We start from the raw sequence: 20,477 nt of genomic DNA on the forward strand, positions 1-20,477 counted from the left end.
CAGACAAGAAATTGTTGACGGACGCACGGACGCACGAGACGCACGGACACACGACGGACGACGGACGAAGGGTGATCACAAAAGCTCACCTTGTCACTATGTGACAGGTGAGCTAAAAAATGTGACCTCTAGAGTGGTCACAAGCAAAAGTTTACGGGCGGACTCATGCATGGACGACGGACCCCGTGCGATCACAAAAGCTTACCTTGACACTTTGTGACAGGTGAGCTAACAAAAAAGCAAGAGTTGTTGGAAGAACCAGAATGCAACAGATATGTCAATACCAGGACAAATACAATAGCCTGCTTTATTCTTCAAAAGGTTGGGCTGGTGTGTTAGCACGCGACAGCCATGACAAGTGAAATGTCCAAACAAGTGACCTCTACTTTCCTTTTATATTTTTGAAAACTTACTAAAGACTTCTGTTATTATACATTTTTAATGATTTTCAAATTAAAGAATTTTCATGTACAAATACAAAGGAGCTGGTTTCAAATGCATGTTTCAGAAAAAAGGCAAATATACACAAAATGACAAATAATTCAGCCATTTTTCCTAAAACAGTTTTAACTGTTAAAACACCAGCCCCTTTGTATAGATAGTCTAGTTTTAACAGGTAAGAAAATAAGCAGACGTCTTACACTAACCTTTGTAGCACTACGTGTTGCTGATGATGGTCCCCTGACTAGTGGTGAGTCTAGTGATTTCTGTGATGATGTACTGCTAGTTCTTGATGGACTGAAAGTATTGGAGCATTTTACTATTATTTTTATTGTACAGAAAATGAGACTCTCTCAGACTTCAAACTATAGCTACTACTAGGCAATTACCGCCAGAAGCCGCTTTCATACAGGGAGAGTAAAACGTTGTGATCATGACCATTGACCTTCCAAGTGTGACCTTGACCTTGGACCTTGTGACCTGGGTTGTACACTTTGATGAGGTTGACAAATGATGCTAGTTTTATGAAAATCCCTTCCAGTGGTTAAAAAGAAATGGAGCAGACAAAAATTTAAGCTACTTGACCTTTGACCTCTGTGGCCTTGACCTTGGACTTAAGAACAGTGTTGTGCACTTTGCATGTCCTCTTGAAGAGATTAACTGTTTACAGGTTATTAGATGTATACATGTACTAAGAAAAATGCATGAGCTTACAAAAAAAAAATAAGATGATGCATTCACAGGCAAAAAAGAAAGAAACCTACTTGAACTTTTAATTCTCAGAGAAATACCAAAGAAAAGTTACAAAAATATTAAGCAAACAGAATTTAATCCGACTTCTGACCTCAATGTGTGACCTTGACCATGGACATTGTAGCTCTGCACATTGTCTTAATGAGATAATGCTAGTTCTATGAAATTCTTCCCAGTAATCTATAAAATATGAAGTGGAAATGAAGTTAAAATATTTGAACTTTAACCACCAAGTGTGATCTTGTCCCTTAACTTAGTGACCTTGTTTGTGTGCTCTGTAGGTCGTCTTGGTGTGGTTAACAATTAATGTTACTTTCATGAAAATCTTCCAAGCAGTTTAAACAATCGTGAGCTGACAAAAAACTAAAGCTTTAGGACTGACCTTGACCTCTGACCTAGTTACCTGCTTTGTGTGCTGTGCACGTCAGCTTGACGAGGTTAATATCTGATGCTAGTTTTATGAAAATCTTCCAAGCAGTTAGAGATATGGACGGACCTATATATATGCACAACTCCAAAATACTGGTAACCACCAAATACTTTGTATCTGAGAGTATGAGCTTTATTTCTTTTCTGTAAGTGTTTTATCTCAGAGACAGGAACAGCAGATGTTTATTTGACTTGACTTAATGCTATTTAGTATGAAATTTCATTTATGGAACAGCAGTCAGTTTACGAAACCAATGATGCTGGTTTCTATACCAGTACTGACTTTTTCTCTATATAAGAGCTGTCTGATGACAGCGCGCTCGACTTTTCTCAGTGCTTGACTCTCAATTAGAGCTGTGCCAGTAAAAACTTTACAAAATTTTAACCAAACAATTTTAAGTTAAAAAGCGGCATAACTCTTTCAAAATTCAAATCAGAGTTATGGGGATTGTTTCTCCTGGTCTGGTGTAGACTTTGATAGTAAATAACTATTTCAAGTTTCAAGTCAATAGCTTTGATAGTAACAGAGATATTCCTAATGTCCAACGGTTCATGATAATGTCAAATAACAGCATTTTCAGCAACAACAATGTAGCAAACTGTCTGACTACTAACCAAGGTGAAGCATTAGACCCATTGGATCCTAGACGTGACTTGGTAGGTGTGGGCAGGAATGACCTTCGCTTCTTCACTGAGGACATTGGGGAGTCCATACTGCTGGAACTCCTGCCAAATATTCAAAATAGAGAACTGACTGAGACATTTACAAGCTAATTATTTATACAAGTTTAGTAAATGTGAAATCCCCTATATAAAACAAGAGCATGGCAATGTGTAGCAATATACGTCGACTTTTGACCCCTAAGTGTGACCTTGACCTTGGAGCAAACCATCTGAAACATGCGCTCTGCATGTTGTCTCAATGTGGTGAACATTTGTGCCAAGTTTCTTTAGTATCCTACAAGCAGTTCAAGTGTTATAGAACAGACACGAAAAAAAATCATATGACCTTTGCATCCTGTGACCTTGGCCTTGAAGCAAGCCATCCAAAACATGCACACTGCATGTTGTCTCGATTGTGGTGAACTTTTGTGTCAAGTTTCTTTGAAATCCTTCAAGGGGTTCACGAGTTACAGAGCGGACACAAAATTGCTAACGGACAGACAGACATCGGCGTCATAACATACTACGTCCCTTCAGGCATATGAAAATGTTGCAGTGTGACTCTAAAACATGAAAGCATGATTTTTGTATCAAAATCCTTGCATATATTCAATGTCACAGAGAGAGTTATTACAAAACCAAATCTTTTCAGAACTATGCATTAAAGACCACAATGCCTACTTGAAATAAAACTACTTACCCAGTTCTACTGGGTGTGGAGAAACTTGATGACAAGTTTTTTGGCTGAACTTTTTTCTCCATTTTGGAGGGTGTGATAACTGTCGAAGCTGCAACACACATGAAAAACAAGCGTAAGAGTTAATCAAAGTAAATTGGCTACATAAAATGATCTGATAAAACAAGAAATATGTTACATAAAACAAGCATGCTCTGGAAATAGTACACCTGAAAACTGAGTTTAATTGGGTAATACAGGCAAATGTTCTTGAATCTTATATATATTTAAACTTCAGGTTCATGCAGAATCAGAAAAATGAACAGATGAATTCTGAATTACTTTTATGTTTCTATTCTTATTAATTTTATTATTTTTACATTTACTAATCATTAATCATTTACTACACAAGCTTTGATGGTACATTGTTGACGGCTTTAAAACCATTAGTGGACTGGAATATCATATATAAATAATTACGTTTTTCAACTTCCTGTTTTTGTGCAGGAACAAAAGCTTTTATTGGTCCATTTTTCTTTAAGCTGTCTGGGTTTTTAGCCTGCATGCAACCTGGTCTCTGCAGTGCACTTGGCCTCATCAGTTGCAATTTACTCACTGGGGCCCCTCGGCCTTTGGGTCCTATCAATTTTAAGAAAAATTATAGAATATTTGCTACGTATTGAATATTTTGAACAAAACAACAAGGCAAACTAGAGTTATCACTAAAGGTGATGAATGTACACCCCCCCCCCCACATGCACTGACACAGTACATTGCAATTTGACACACACAAGATTGCATAATTATGTGGACTGTATGTGCATAATTATGTGGACTGTATGTATATAGACTGTATGTATACAGTATAGTAACAAAAAACAAAGTCCCATAACTAGGCAGAATATTTATCTAAAAGAACGTAACATGCACCATGCACAAACTAGGGTTGGTACTGATCACTTGTGTGAAGTTTCATTAAATTTTGTGCAAGGGATCGGAAAGTTAGGCGCGCACAAGATTGCATATGCAGACTGTATGTACATAGTATGTTAACAAGAAACAAAGTCCCATAACTCTGCAATTTTTGTTGTTGAAAGAACCTAACATGCCCCATGCACAACTACTGTTGTTACTGATCACTTGTGTGAAGTTTCATTAAATTGTGTCAAGGGGATGAGGAGAGATGGTGCGCACAAGATTGTGTCTATGTATATAGTATAGTAACAAAAAACAAAGTCCCGTAACTCTGCAATTTTTTTTTTTCTGAAAGAACCTAACATGCCCCATGCACAACTACTGTTGTTACTGATCACTTGTGTGAAGTTTCATTAAATTGTGTCAAGGGGATGAGGAGAGATGGTGCGCACAAGACTGTGTCTACGGACAGACGGACAGACAGACAGACAGACAACCTGAAACCAGTATACCCCCCCTTACAACTTTGTTGTCGGGGGGTACAATGATAACATTTTAAAACAACACACATGCCATAAAGATGTGTGTCCTCCATTTTGATATCAGACAATTTACACTTACAATTCAAAGGTCTTCTCTATCTGTAAACATCATATAGATGAAAGTCTCAACCTAAAGTTGTGCACTCTGACAGAACAAAGAAAGCATAAAACAATAGCAACCATCTCCTAATGGCTTCATTTTTTATGGCCAAAGTCCTTTCCTTTAAAAGATAGAGAAAAGGTAAGAAATTATGATGAAGTATGCCAGTTACCAGGTAATCCTGATTTCTGCAAGGCAGGTTTGGTTGGAATGCTGGTTGTTGCAGTGCTAGATGAATTAGTTCCTACAGGTTTGAGTTTAGATGGCAACAGACTGCCAGCTTTAGGAGCCGAAAGTCTGGACTTCATCTGAATTTTAGATGTCGAACTTCCAGTTTCTTTACTCTCTGGTTTCGAAACCTGAAAATACTGTTTTTGATAATATTATGCTCTTTTAATACAAAAGTTAGATGTAATACTTTAGAAATAAATGTCTCATCAGCTTTTTTTTAAACAAGAGCACCGCCTTGCGGGTGCTGACGCTCATCTGATTTTTTTTGTGTAATAGAAATATTGTCCTACCCATGATTTTCTAAGTCTAAAAAGGGCCATCATTCTTGCAAAAAGCAGGGTAGAGTTATGTTTCTTGATGTACAGTGTCCACTTATGATGGTGAAAAACTGTTGCAAGTTTTAAAGCAATAGCTTTGATAGTTTATGAGAAAAGTTGACTTAAACATAATAGTCAACCAAGAAAATGATTTTCCAAAAGGGGCAATCAATCTTGCAAAAAGCAAGATGGAGTTATGTTTCTTGATGTACAGGGTCTGCTTATGATGGTAAACAAGTATTCCAAGTTTCAAAGCAATAGCTTTGATAGTTTAGGAGAAAAGTTGACTAAACATAAAACTTAACCAAGAAATCTGATATTTTCTAAGTACAAAAGGGGCCATAAATCTTGCAAAAAGCAAAATGGAGTTATGTTTCTTGCTATACAGGGTCAGCTTATGATGGTGAACAAGTATTCCAAGTTTCAAAGCAATAGCTTTGATAGTTTAGGAGAAAAGCTGACCTAAACATAAAACTTAACCAGGCAACGCCGACGCCGACAACCGCTCAAGTGATGACAATAACTCATCATTTTTTTTTCAAAAAATCAGATGAGCTAAAAATCATCTGACTCAATGTCAAACTTGACAGTTAAAGATAAACATTCAAAGTTTCATGAAGATCTGGCAGAAAATGCCTGTGGAATTGTGATGAATGTTCAATGATTTAATATCTAGAAATGAGATGGTCCAGTTTCAAACTTCACATTTATTTCATACAGACAAACCCACTGACCAGTATAGATCAAAAAGAAAATGTGGCATATGAAGTGTTAACAGTTTCCCTATGATTTAACCTTGTAGCCCAGTTTCAGAAGATATTGGACTTTATAAAAATTTTAACAAAAATTAGTAAGATAAAAAGGGACATAATTCTGGAAATATTGCATTTAGAGTTACACAATTTGTCAAACTAATGAACACTGTCACTATGAGCAAGTTTCAATTGAATATCTTAGTAATGAAGAAACTATTGGACTTCATAGAAAACTTTAGCCAATGCAGACGCCAACTCCAGGGCGAGTGCAATAACTCTCCTTGTCTAAAGAAAGTCAAGCTAAAACTTGTTCCTATTGTACAGCTTTGCCTTTTAAAATTAACAGTTTTACATAAATTTCCAAATTTAATCTTACTGGTTTTGGGCCCTTTATGCCGGATACTGAAGATTTCACCAGTTTGCTAGCAGGTTGCTGCAACTTCGACATACTTCTCCTCCCTGTGTCACCTTGAACTTCATCAGGTTTAACAGACAAAGATTTCCCACCAGCATTCCCCACAACTGGTAACGACTTCCTTTTATCAGCAGGAAGAAGATCATGTGGTGTTTTATCTAACGTATAAGTCCCGGAACGATTATGTCTCTTCATTGGTGATTCGCACAATTCACTTTCAGAACTACTGCTTTTTGAACCAGACTTTAATTCAGCAACATCATTTCTTAAAAATGCCTCAAGAGTTTGTATACTTTCATTGTTACTATCAACATCCATGTTTTGATGGTTATCACAGTTTTCTTTGTCCTCATCAGCATCGTCTGTTTTTATTTTTCTAACAGAATTCAAAAGTGACCCTACAGCCTCTTTATTAAACAATGTTTGATCTAGGCGCAACTGCTTCACACAAAACAAGTTCTCTTTTGGCATTTTTTTACCTTTCTTCCCACTTGCTGCGGAAGAAATTCTACATGCGACTGCATTTGCTTCTTTACATATTTCTGCAATCTGACGTGGATTTAATGGGCTTAGAGGCTTACTTTCCTTAGTAACAGAATTAACAACAGTTGACACACAACGTTCCCTATAGCCCATCGGCCCGAAAAAAACTTCCTCTTCTTCATCTTCTGGTATACTTCTATAATGTAAGGAAACAGCAAATTATCAAAACATCTTCAAGCCTGTCAGCTGAAGCCTGTCATACTCCAACTTACTCTGTTCAACAATCAGAATGAACAAGAGCTGTCAGAAGATAGCAACGCTCGATCATTCAACAGCCTTGTCAACTGAATGAATGTAAGTAAATTAAGAAGCTGCATTGAATAAACGCTTGATGCCCCCAGTGGCATCCTTGTCGATAGATTTTGCACCTAAGTCCAAAACAAGGTTAAGGTCAAACTGAGGTCAGGTAATGTTTGAAGATGAGGAATGGTCACAGTTTACATCTGTATTAGTATCAATTCATTCTTGTAAGGGGTATTGATGCTAGACGAAACGGTCCCATTTGGTTAACCAAGAGATGGCCCATATAAAGCAACCTAAGTCCAAAATGAGGTCAAGGTCAAACTGAGGTCAGGTGATGTCTGAAGATAAGGAATGGTCACAGGTTACATCTGCATTAGTATCAAGTCATTATAGTAAGGGGTATTGATGCTAGATGAAACGGTCCCATTCGGTTAACCTTGTACGGACGGACGAATGGACGGTCGGACAGGATAATCGCTATATGCCTCCCGCATCAGTAGATGCTGGGGGCATAAAAATAGGCATAACTTTGTAAACAAGAGATTTCGTTAACAACAATTCTAACTAAATTTCATGAATAATATGGCGACTGTTCCAGTGTTCAAAAGGTTTAAGATTTAACTTTGTGACAGTTCTCAATCCACACAAGCAAGTTTGTACTTGATTCTAACTTCATAGACATACATGTGGACAAATTTTATATAAAAACTGTGAGATGGAGTGTAAACAAAATTTTAGTTAAATTTCATGTGGTGAACTACATTTTCAGGAGATCCGTCAAAAGCGGGATGAATATTTCGCATCTTGTTTTCAGGACGTTTTTCTAGTATTTTGACCAAGTAAAATGAAGACTGGTGCAGGATTGTACTGTTCACTAGTTGATGGACGGAAGTTGGATATATATTACTCCCAATAGTTCACCCGAAACACTTTTTCAGTTGTGACAAAGTTACTTTTATTAAGGTACGGATAGCTTTGAAGAAGTGAAAACATAAAATGGTTCAGATTCGAAAACTTTACTTATAAATTTTATTTTTGCCCATTATAGAAATAGTTTTCAAGTTTCTAAACATACTTGGCTTCAAAGACAGTACGAGGATTTAATTTCTATTAAAGGTTGTGACAGTCAATTATGTCCTAGGATTATTATTGGAATATATGCAAATAAATAAACACATTGATATCAACTTTCAAATCAGAGTTATGATGATTGTTTCTTCTGGTGCAGACTTTGACAGTAAATTGCTATTTTAAGTTTCAAGTCAATAGCTTTGATAGTAACAGAGATATTTGACTTTATCAAAAATTTTAACCAATGGCAACGCTGACGCTTCGGCTAGTGCAATGGCTCTACTTTTTCTTCGAAAAGTCGAGCTGAAAAACAGTCTTAAATCTTGTTATGATATATGAACCGCGCCATGAGAAAACCAACATAGTGGCTTTGCGACCAGCATGGATCCAGACCAGCCTGCGCTTCTGCGCAGTCTAGTCAGGATCCATGCTGTTTGCTTTCAAAGCCTATAGCAATTAGAGAAACTGTTAGCAAACAGCATGGATCCTGACCAGACTGCGCGGATGCGCAGGCTGGTCTGGATCCATGCTGGTCGCAAAGCCACTATGTTGGTTTTCTCATGGCACGGCTCATATATTTATTCCATTTCCTACAGAATAATTTTTTAAAAGAATAACAGAAATCTAATATTTTCAGATTAGTTTCTATAAAATATACGACGAGGCCAGTTATTCAGTAGAGACATTTATGTAAGAAGTTTTTGAAACATGTTTGAAATATATAATACTTGTCTGAACTTGTTCCCGGGGTCAGCGGAAGATCAAAATCAAAGGTTTCAGCATCGATAAGCCCTGTAATGAAAAATGTTGAGAATAATTATGTTTTAGCAGTGAGAGATTGAAAACTATCTCACCAAATGAACGACAAGTGTAATATCTTATTCAAATATTGTCTCCTACACAGGCGTGCAAGAATGTTATAGACTTGGGTCATCTTTTACCTGGCTTTATTTTATTTAAACCAGTTCTTATGAAATTAATCGTAACTTAAATTATCATAATGTTCTTGATGTTCTTATTGTTAAGGCAAGTTCATGTTCTCTCCCTAATCAAGTTTCTTGATATTATTTCTAATTATCCACTCCCCCCACCCCCCAATCCTACCTCCTTGATCTCTCCAAGGTGTTTATTTGCATATCAATTGTTGCTGCACTGAATAGAACTAACTGTACAAATCAAGATGATGAAACAACCAGGTTCATGGAAATATTCAACTTTCTCCGTAGATATATTTATGGCTCTAGCAATTAACCCAACCAGTGAAGTAGAAACAACCTAGAGGGAGGTGTTACTGCACCAAACAAACAGATTTTTTTTAAATATAACATACTGAGAGGTGATGGTTGATTCGGTGTGTTTGATTTGGTCGAAATATCTAGTAAATTCTCCGAACTTTTCAATGGGCTGCTGAACTTTGGAACATCATCAAGTCTATCAAATGGGTCATCTCGCAAATACTCTATAGAATCTGTAATAAGATATATATATCAATACATCTGAACAAGTCTGAAGAACATGTGTTTGTTTTTAATTTCAGTACTTTAAGAAATAAGAAAGTAAACTTAATATCACTTAATAATATAAAATCATATTAATGCTGAAGAGGGTGTATGAATACTTTGGAACAGCCTTTCAAAACTCTGTTTTACCCTTGAAAAAAACACACACAAAAAACTTATGTTAAATGAAACGAAAGCCATCTAGCTGAACAAAATCACCAATGCATAGTCACAAAAAACATTCATCCAGTTGATAATTTTGCACGATGTTCTCACCAGTTACTGTCACTGGAAAATCTTCAGCTGGTTCACTTAAATCAACAAGTATACCCTCCTGGCAGCCTGAAAAAATACAAAACAGTTTACACTGCCACTATTTTCTTAATAACAATAAAAAAAAAACTCAAAAAAACACATTGAAGAAAAGAAAAGACAAGTTTCTTTTTTTTTATAAGTACTGTAGCAAAATTTTAATTTTTATGTCATGTACTTTTATGAACACTGCAAATACCAAATACTGCAAGTACTAGAAAAATGACTAACTTGAGCTACCTGTTGCATGTCCAACTTTAAAGTATGCAATATTTTAAACCAGTTTGAACCATATAGTAGGATTCAAAGTAATCTTAATGATAATGAAAGAGCACCTGATAATATGGTGATCACAGCTACACAAAACGTTAGGGGTACTAAATGGATAATGTAACAGTAGTCACTTCAAATCCTTCTTTACAATGCACCAATTTCCTTCTGGTATGATATTTTCCCTTCTATGCATATATCTGTATCTCATATATTGTATCTCATGTAAAACATCTTACCAGTAAGTTCACTGCAAATCCTTCTATAACAATAAGATTAAATACAGGGCACTCTTTTGGCCATTTTTGGGGCCGAATATGGGCCCCATTCCCCTCATAAAATAATGTTTTTTCCCCCTTTCTCAGAAGAAAATTCCCCCGATAATAGGTTGTTTGACACAACTAGATATGAACTCTCTTTCAAGTTACATTATAGTGCCTCTAAGGAAGGTTACTGCTGGAATATAGTATATTAGTTAGAAATGATTGAAAACAGTATTAAAAAGTGTTACAAGTAGTAGCATATATATCATTTATATGGCTAAAAACTTCTGTCTTAAAACATCGAAAAATTCCCCTTCCTGAGGGTATGGGTACCTGTCCCCAAAAGTTGTCTAGTGTCCTGAAATACTATTTCAGCTTTTGTTTTTGTATAATTTATAACTGGTCAAGCAAAGCTAAAATCATTGCAACTTCTATAATTGCTAACAATATATACAGGTAACTCCCTGAAATATTTATTAGTCACTGAAAGCATATTCTGACAATGCTAATAAACAAACTTACCTGACATCTTCCTTCATTTAGATAACAAATAATGGACTAATGTTAGCAAACACTGAAAACAGAAAAAGAAAAATTTGGAGAGCATTTTCAGTTTTGGAAAACCAGTGGCTTGTTGGGAAGAGAAAATCATGTCATAATGACTAAGATTGAGAATTTTAATCCCAATACAATAAAACAGTTCTTTTCATGAACAAAGAAAATGGTATGATTTACATCATTATATGGATTTACTTTAAGTATTAGTTAGACATGTACAAAATAAACAAAAATTGTTTGGAAAGAGAATGTGTCAAAAATAGGGGAAAATGGAAGGGGAATAATATTTACCATCATCGTATGAGTATAGATCGCACTCATGTATAAGACATAGTGAAAAGGCAGTGGCTACGATTACGGTACCATAATCCTAGCCTCCGATTCTAGGATTACGGAAGTTCCGTATTCCTAGACAATCCTATGAGGATAGGCTAGGATTACGGAAGTATGTAAGAGGCATCAAGTATAAGTTAGAACATGCATAAATGACAGGGGTTCCACTAGACCCGAAAACCCAAGAGTCCCAGGACTCTTGGGCCCAAATTTTGAAGGGTCCTTTTCCAAAATACAGGAGTCCTGTACCAACACGTCCATATAATTGACTATATTTTTTATTCAGTAATACGTAGATCTTTACCTAAGAAAACAATAAACCCAAGATCATGTTACAGCATAATAAAATGTCAGTTTCAGGTCATATAGTCTCATATTGTAAACTAATATTTATCAAAATTCATGTTATTTTGATTAGGTTTTTCTTCAATATTTCATTTCATTTTTAATAACAGAACAGTGCTATAACACTCTATAACAAGAGCACCGCCTTGCGGGTGCTGACGCTCATCTGATTTTTTTTGTATAATAGAAATATTGTCCTACCCATGATTTTCTAAGTCTAAAAGGGCCATCATTCTTGCAAAAAGCAGGATAGAGTTATGTTTCTTGATGTACAGTGTCCACTTATGATTGTGAAAAACTGTTGCAAGTTTTAAAGCAATAGCTTTGATAGTTTATGAGAAAAGTTGCCTTAAACATAATACTCAACCAAGAAAATGATTTTCTAAGTCCAAATGGGGCAATAATTATTGCAAAAAGCAGGATGGAGTTATGTTGCTTGCTGTACAGGGTCAGCTTATGATGGTGAACAAGTGTTGCAAGTTTCAAAGCAATAGCTTTGATAGTTAAAGAGAAAAAGTTGACCTAAACATAAAACTTAACCAAGAAATCTGATATTTTCTAAGTCCAAAAGGGGCCATAAATCTTGCAAAAAGCAGGATGGAGTTATGTTTCTTGCTGTACAGGGTCAGCTTATGATGGTGAACAAGTGTTGCAAGTTTTAAAGCAATAGCTTTGATAGTTTAGGATAAAAGCTGACCTAAACATAAAACTTAACCAAGAAAACTGATTTTCTAAGTCCAAAAGGGGCAATAATTCTTGCAAAAAGCAAGATGGAGTTATGTTTCTTGATGTACAGGGTCTGCTTATGATGGTGAACAAGTATTCCAAGTATCAAAGCAATAGCTTTGATAGTTTAGGAGAAAAGTTGACCTAAACATAAAACTTAACCAAGAAATCTGATATTTTCTAAGTACAAAAGGGGCCATAAATCTTGCAAAAAGCAAGATGGAGTTATGTTTCTTGCTATACAGGGTCAGCTTATGATGGTGAACAAGTCTTCCAAGTTTCAAAGCAATAGCTTTGATAGTTTAGGAGAAAAGCTGACCTAAACATAAAACTTAACCAGGCAACGCCGACGCAGACGCCGACGCCGACACCGACGCCGACGCCGACGCCGACAACCGCTCAAGTGATGACAATAACTCATCATTTTTTTTCAAAAAATCAGATGAGCTAAAAATGTATCCAAAATGTACTATCCGGATACTGATACACTTACAAAATGTCATCGGCAAGTACTTTTGCTCAGTTTACTTGGCAAACTAAGCTAAATCAGCGATAGTTCCCCAATTAATGATGCTACTTATCATTAAAAACTGCATTGAAAGTCAGTTTTTTTTTAAGGAATTTTGGAAATATGCATATGACATCGGGTGTAATTAGACCCATGAACGGACATTCTAAACTTATTTTTGCTTTCGAAATTCATCAAAATTAGTGAAGTTTCCTGTTGAAATTACGATATGATCACTAAACAATGGTCTAATTTAAAGTTAGCATGAAAAAATCTTGCAGGGCACTTTTCACATGCTCGGTAATCAGCTGCTTACGATAATTTAATAATTGGCGCCTTTTTTGACAGTACACAGGATTCGCTTTATCAATTAATTTCAACACTTCATTGATTCTTGTTACCTATGTGCACTCGCCGTGACGTAACTTGCTGATAAAAAAATCAGCGAGGCATGTCAACAGGAGAAAGGGCGGGATTTAGCAGAGATCAAAGGCAGAAAGGCAGGAGAGCATGACCGCGAGTGTTTATTTTGAATACACGTGTCTATCGTGAAAATAGTTTTACCGAAGGAAAGGATTATCAAAGGAAAATGCCCCCGGGTCCCGAAGGACGCACAGGCAAGTATTCTGCCGGGTCCTTTGGGCGTCTTTTCAAAAACTCCCGGGTCCGGACCCGGGGTCCCGGGTCAAATGGAACCCCTGAATGATGTTGTAAACATGCTTATTTTACTTGCAAATAGCGATTTTTCATACCTGTTGTACATAAGGGTGTTGATTTCGCCCGATTCTATATGCGTGAATATCTATAAAGTGACAGGCAAAATCAAATCATAAAATTTAGAGTATAAAATATTATATTTAGTATGGTTTTGGAAAGAAAAACGTATGTATACGGGTGTTGATTTCGCCTATTTCTTCACAGAAAACTCGAGTGACAAGCAAACTAAACATATAGAATTTAAAGAATAGACTATTTTTTAAAATCTAACTTTAACCCTCATATTTCTATCATATTTCCACGCGTCGCTATTAATAAATCATTTAAGATTATACTAACCTCAAATGGCGGATCGATAACACTTAATCAGGGTTGTCAATAAGTTTTTGTTGAACAGGCTGAAATAGAAATGTAGGCGGCCAGCTAGGGGGGTCCGGGGGCATGCCCCCCCCCCCGAAAAATTTTGAAATTCAGCGCTTCATTTCCTGCATTTTGGGGCATTTTGGAAGCATTTAAGAACATCTTTTCCACTGCATTTTTAAATACAATATACCCTTATTTTCACATTTTTATGAGCTCACCTGGTAAATTTGGAGATAATAATAAAAATGAGTTTACACGTTCATTAATGCATTTTCAAGTCCTGAAATGCTAATATCTAACTTGTCACCACACTCCAACTCTTTGTTGTACTTCTTTGCAAAATCAAATAGTTATTGAACTACTGTATATCTAAATTCAAAACTCTGCTGAGAATTAAACCTGTAGGCCTACTCATATTTCTTTTGTGGGGAAGAAGATTCCCCAGATGAATTTTTACAATTTGGCGTGACAAAAAATGTCACTGTTAGAACCATCAAAACAAAATGTACAGAGTTAGAAGTAATACAAGTTTAGGCATAGAAAATTAACTGTTTGATTCTCATCCCACCTGTCCTTATCCAAAACCCCTAGCCTCGATTTTTTATTGATCAAAATCCAGATATCCAAAATTATATGTCCGGGACCAAATCTCCAGTTTAAAGGATGTGTTTGACAAATTATGATGGTGCAAAGACAGTTTAACAGCATTTGACAGTATCTGATATAAAAATTTACCATGACATTTCCTCTTATTAAAATGATTTAAGAGAAATATTTATCAAAAATCGGCCGGCTGATACCGCGACAACTACTGTACTTTCGATTTCAAAAATTTATAGAAAAAAGGTAAAAGCCAATATATATTTTCTGATCTAAATTTGATTGTGATTAATAATTTTTTTATAGAAATTAAATATCTGTCTCAGTTGTCACACATTATAATCAACACCTGGCTTTGTTATACAATGCAATAAACAGCACTCGACAGGGGTAAATAGGTGTGAAAATATCCGAAAATTGTTGTTTACAGATTAGTTATGAGCGATTTTGGATTATTAAATGTAAAGGAGCTTGTGGATAATTTCTTTGTTTTGTTTTTTGTTGTCTTTTCTTTTAAATCGGGACCATCGACACTCATGATTTCAAAATTCTTGGAAATTATCGCGGATGTCCCATCACTCTTTCTTCCGAAATTTTTGCTACAAAATATAACTTTGACACTACGATAACTGATGAATATATTTTCACGTATATCACTAATATTAAATTTCGGGCCTCGACCTTAGCGGTGGACCGTTGGACCGACGCAACCAAAATATCGACAGGTCCACTAACTATCAAAAGTTTGGTAGACCGACGGTCAACCAATTTTCAGTCACGGTCTGCAAATAAAATAAAACCCTTAAAAGTGAAAAATAGGGGGGAAATCGTACCCATATCGGCGAATTCACAAAACGAAAGTTGATTTTGCCTTAAGTACGGCATTCTACAGTTTTAAGCATTGGCGAGTTAAAGTCAGGATAGCACGAATGGACTACTCAACCGATCGGGCGAGTGGTTTTTACGTGGTAACTTTACCAAATTGAGAAATTACATCCGGCAAAATTACCTGGATTGACTGGAATTTACCCGCGAATCGTAAAAATATCAAAACGTCATGCTGGTAATTTTCCATTCCACAAGCACGTGCGCCCTATCGTAATATCTAATTTACATCGCGGTTACTTTTGACACAAAAAACGCGCGTAGTGCATTCATTTTTTAATATAATCGCTTCAAATTTTCAACACCGCTTGAGAACTAATACAGTTTGAATTCTATAACAATTTTAATGAGATATCTACAGGAATGTAGGCAAAATTCTTTAAAAACGATCAAATTTTCATATTATGTTTTGTAAAATTTCAAACAGCGCGATCTTGATCATTTATTTCCTTCTTAAAGTAAATAAACGGTACATACTATGGTAATAAAATTCAGACTTTTGACCAGAAAGTACAAAAAACACAATTAAAAAATCTTAAATAATGAAAAAGCGGCAGCAATTTAAGTACATGGAGTAAAACGATTTTTGGCAAACAGATTTCTGTTAGCGCGGCAGAATAAGTTACGTGACCTCATGAACGTAAATAGAAATGTGCTTTTAAAATGAAGCAGTATGATGTCGTTGCGGTTTTTAATAAGTTTTAAATGATTCTTTGTACATATTTTTTTTGACACAACACTTTGTTGTTGTTAGATATTCTTCTCAAACAATAATGTAAATTTCTTGAGGGCAAATAGGTCACAGAGGTAGGACATCCACTATCATCGTTCACGGTCTGACACATTTACATGTCGGTTTATTCGGGATATTGCACAGTCGCTTTTAAAAAATTAAAGAAAAAACTATTTTACTGATTTCTTCTCAACAATTAAAGGAATCGAGAAAGTGATGTGTCACATGGCGCGAAAACATGACGTAATGCCATGACAATCTCGGGGAAACTATACCGCTTTGATCTCCACTGCAGATGCCACAATAACCGACACACTTCTTTAAGCTCTTTGAGGGGGTGTTAACTGATGATGAAAACGGCCAATTACTTAGTTTATCATCAGAATAATTACCGATAAGTGTTGATTTTTTTTTCACTTTCAACACGGGTCGGGAGGATGATGATTATTGTGTCCATATTTTGGGACACTTTTCAAAATAATTATTTTTCGGGATAACAGATTGCTACTGTCTTCCATTTTTAATTATTTTAGAAATAAGTCCTGTTTCTTTGAGTCATATGAAGATACGACGTCTACAACATCTCAATTTATGTGATGGAATTGGAGGTCCACTAAAGTCTGAGCAGGTCTACTAGATTTTAGCAGTTGGTGGACCTGCTGGCAACTGCTGAAAAAAGTTAAGGTCGAGGCCTGTTAAAATATAATAATTCAGTCCGTGAAACATGATTTTCTTCTCTTTGACGTTAGCTTTGATTTCGTCAATTATGACGTACGTATATCATCATTTATAAAGGCGGAGCTTAAATAGTTTTGCCGATAAAAAACGTCACGCGTTCTACATCCACAGCTGTCATTGGTTTATTGCGTGTTTTAACTCAAGTCAAAGATCGACAGGCACGTGGCAGTGTATGAAACCATCGCCCGTGATGACACGCTGTGTATTATGAACGGAAACGACCGTGAGTAATATCGATTTTTAGACTGAATGGAGAGTTCTTTATACCAATTATATTTTCGTGACAGAATCGTGAGAGAAAAAAACTATAATCGACGGGTTAATGTTTTTAGGCCCGATTTTTTTTTTTTTTGCGAATTTGAACCGGCCCAAATGCCATTTGAACCGTCCATTTCGGCCGGCGGCCGGTTCTTATTGACAACCCTGCTTAATACATGTAATACGGTAAGCATGAAAAAATTACTAGTTCAGTGAAATAAGTAGGTTTACACAAAGAAGTATAAAATACACAGAATGGCAACTGGCTGTAATCTCGCGTGAGCTCGTGTCAGAGCGTGATTCGGCGTTATCTTACTAAAAACAAACATCGGCGAGCATGGAGTTACAATTTGTACCTTTAAAACTACATTTAAAATACATGTTAGCTTCTAAAACAAAATTAGTTTAATGAGAAATGGTCTTAAGACACGAAGTACAGGGTTTTTTTTGCCATCGAAAGAAGCGTGGTCATACGGTGATAATTATTCTACCGATGAATAATTGCTTTCGCATACAAAATGGCGCTTGGAGAAAGCGCCACCTCCGGTAACGAGATCTCGTTTTTTTGTCACGGGAGGTTGGCGAGATTTGCTCTATATGCCTTTCAAGTTGCCAATCTATTTATTTTTATAGCTCTTTGGTTTACAACATCGTTTATGCATGTCCTAACTTATTTCCATAAATTATCCTAGCCTATCCTCGTAGGGTTGTCTAGGAATATGGAACTTCTGTAATCCTAGAACCAGAGGCTAGGATTACGGTGCCGTAATCGTAGCCACTGCATAGTGAAAAATACTAAACAAGTGTAATTTGATTAATGAATAATGAAACTAAGCCAATTGAAACAGGTAAGGTTTATAATGGTGACAGATAAGCACAGCGCTCAAGCGGCTGATACAACCTGTTAGCATAAAAATCCAAAGCCGTTTTTGATTAATGCAGTAAAGATTTTCAAATTATTGAAAGACCTGAAAAAAATACTCTTTGGATTTTTAAGGTGACCCTAAATATACTGACTTAAGGTTAGGGTTAGGTTAACTTATACCTCTAATACTACGCCCAACAATAAACTATTTGGACTCTGGACACTTTCCGTGAAAAACTGGATTTTCAGGCCGACCGGTACGACCGCGAAAACAGGTGATATTTGCATTTGAAGCAAATGACAACTGAATTTTGTAATAAGGTTTCTGAGAAAATAAGCAAATTGAGTGAATGTAGATCTATAAACTTTCTTGATTTACCAGGATCTGTATATGGGTCCCCTGTATATGATTTTGAAATATTATGTTTGTATTTCCCTCTCCGTTTGAAGTCGAAAAATACTTGAATTTGATTGGTTAGGTCTAGCGCACATAATTTTTGTGTAGTGTTAAAAATAAACTACGGTTTAAAACTGCTATTGACCTACGGTAATAAAGGCTAAACACCGCTAAATCTGGCTGTTGTATATTTCATATAAAATCGACTTTCCTGATATATAGAGGATATTTGTTTGTTTTGAGTGAATATGGAATATATCTCACTGAGAAGTGAGAAAATTTCAAATATTTTCACGAGCGCGTAGCGCGAGTGAAAATGTGAAAATTTTCTCACTTCGAGGTGAGATATATTCCATATTCACGAAAAACAAATTTTCTTTTTATTTTATGCTCAATTACGTTGAGAAATGCATTTTGCAACTGTTTTAATCTCACCGCGGGAAACAGACGCACGTAAACAGACATGACGTCAGACGTGATGTGACGTTATAAAGACGCATGCAACAAAGTTCCATTTTGTTTTATATTTTGCTGCATAACGGTATGAAATTCTCTTTAAGTAAAATAATTTGAATCGAGAAATATACTATAAAGAACAAAACGCGACTATAATTTTCATCCTGCTTTAAGCAAATAATTTAAAATTCATACACAATGTATGAGGGGGGCGGAGCTCATATCTCTCACAGTGTGAAAATATAGATTTCATATTTTCACAGTGTGAGCGATGAGATATGAAAATATTTAACTGATAGAATACAGTATTTCATTAGTTAGCATAAAATAAGATAATGTTTTCTCGACATTTTTTAGCATATCAGATTTTCAGAGACTTATATATTCTCATAAAAAACTATATCTCTAATATAGTAAAAGAAAATGGGTGTTAACTTTTATATAAGAAAAGTACAATTAATTAAATACAACCCTCTGATTTTAATTCTTTTCACTTTTTTTTAATGTCCTTTTTCGAGACATAAAATTCTTGTGCCATCATTTTGGTAGCATGTGAAAGGAAAATGCCGATTTAGATAAAATGCTGCACATACATTTCAAAAAATTATGGTAAGTGCTTATATCTAATAAAGAATAAAGTAAAATAATAGCAGAGTCTGTTTGACTAAGTCTGTTCATGAGGTTTAATTTAATGTGAAATATCCCTCACGACCCAGGCATTATAAGTGGAACTCAGCCTAACACTGAACCTTAATTGCAGAGATAAAGTGAACTGGACATCACAGTGTTAGTATAGGTCGGGCTACTGAGATAAGTAACCCAGACAGGACGTTTTGGTCTTCTTTATACTTCAAATAAACCAAACAAAAATATACGATTCCCCTTGTAGCGATGCACCAGCGCTATGAGAGGCTGTTTATTATGATATATATCATACGAATAAGTAAATATACACAAATACATTGTTTATTTATTTATGTATTGTGTTGGGTTTAATGTCACACCGACACAATTATAGGTCATATGGCGACTTTCCAGCTTTGATGGATCCCAACTGCACCCCCCTTCCCCCCACCCCACACCCCGCACAATGCACAAAAAACAAAATGGCGGATTTATCAGATTTCTAGATATATTCACTTATTTCTGTAAAAAAATTTCACTACTTTTTCCTACCATACTAAAAGAAATTACCATGTTTTACAGCTTACAATCAAGAAACATATGAAATTAATGAAGATAAAAGGTTACCCAGCCAGCATGACTATATCGGCCCGATATAGGTATAATGTCGGAATGTCGGCAAAATGTGCCGATGTAGGGCCGTTGTCGGGCTGTTGTGAGTGAGCGAATTAGGTTTTACACCGAATCGACACAAAATGATCATATATCTTCGAGATTGGACCGTTGAACTGCCGCAAAAATATTGAAATCGGTAGATCGACATCAATTGGTGTAACTATTTCATAAGTCGGATTGACATCGGGCCGATTTTGGATTCTCTAATTGTATTCTTTTGGATTCTTCTTTATTAAGCAAATATGATGTATGCCAGAA

The 20,477-nt window shown here is 35.8% G+C and overlaps 1 protein-coding gene across 3 annotated transcripts in view; it reads right to left on the bottom strand.

Moving 5' to 3' along the window:
* LOC123529655 (G2 and S phase-expressed protein 1-like) overlaps positions 1–18,646 on the bottom strand; it is a 28,695-nt gene extending 10,049 nt beyond the window's left edge. The window contains exons 1-11 of one of the 3 annotated variants that reach the window (XR_008366717.1): positions 18,447–18,646; positions 10,961–11,012; positions 9,870–9,935; positions 9,425–9,562; positions 8,823–8,886; positions 6,199–6,916; positions 4,692–4,887; positions 3,443–3,601; positions 2,987–3,074; positions 2,239–2,349; positions 648–738 (exon numbers count right to left, since the gene is read on the bottom strand). Coding sequence is in view for 2 of the 3 variants with exons in the window: in XM_053521458.1 (XP_053377433.1) it covers positions 648–738; positions 2,239–2,349; positions 2,987–3,074; positions 3,443–3,601; positions 4,692–4,887; positions 6,199–6,916; positions 8,823–8,886; positions 9,425–9,562; positions 9,870–9,935; positions 10,961–10,967 (1,638 nt within the window). In the remaining variant the exon portion in view is untranslated. The remainder of the gene's footprint in view (positions 1–647; positions 739–2,238; positions 2,350–2,986; positions 3,075–3,442; positions 3,602–4,691; positions 4,888–6,198; positions 6,917–8,822; positions 8,887–9,424; positions 9,563–9,869; positions 9,936–10,960; positions 11,013–18,446) is intronic. The other 2 variants (XM_053521458.1, XM_053521459.1) reach the window with 2 other exon arrangements.
* Between the last annotated feature and the right edge of the window lie 1,831 nt (positions 18,647–20,477).

Source organism: Mercenaria mercenaria, chromosome 13, assembly GCF_021730395.1.
Source record: "Mercenaria mercenaria strain notata chromosome 13, MADL_Memer_1, whole genome shotgun sequence".
NCBI classification, from domain to species: Eukaryota; Metazoa; Mollusca; class Bivalvia; order Venerida; family Veneridae; genus Mercenaria; species Mercenaria mercenaria.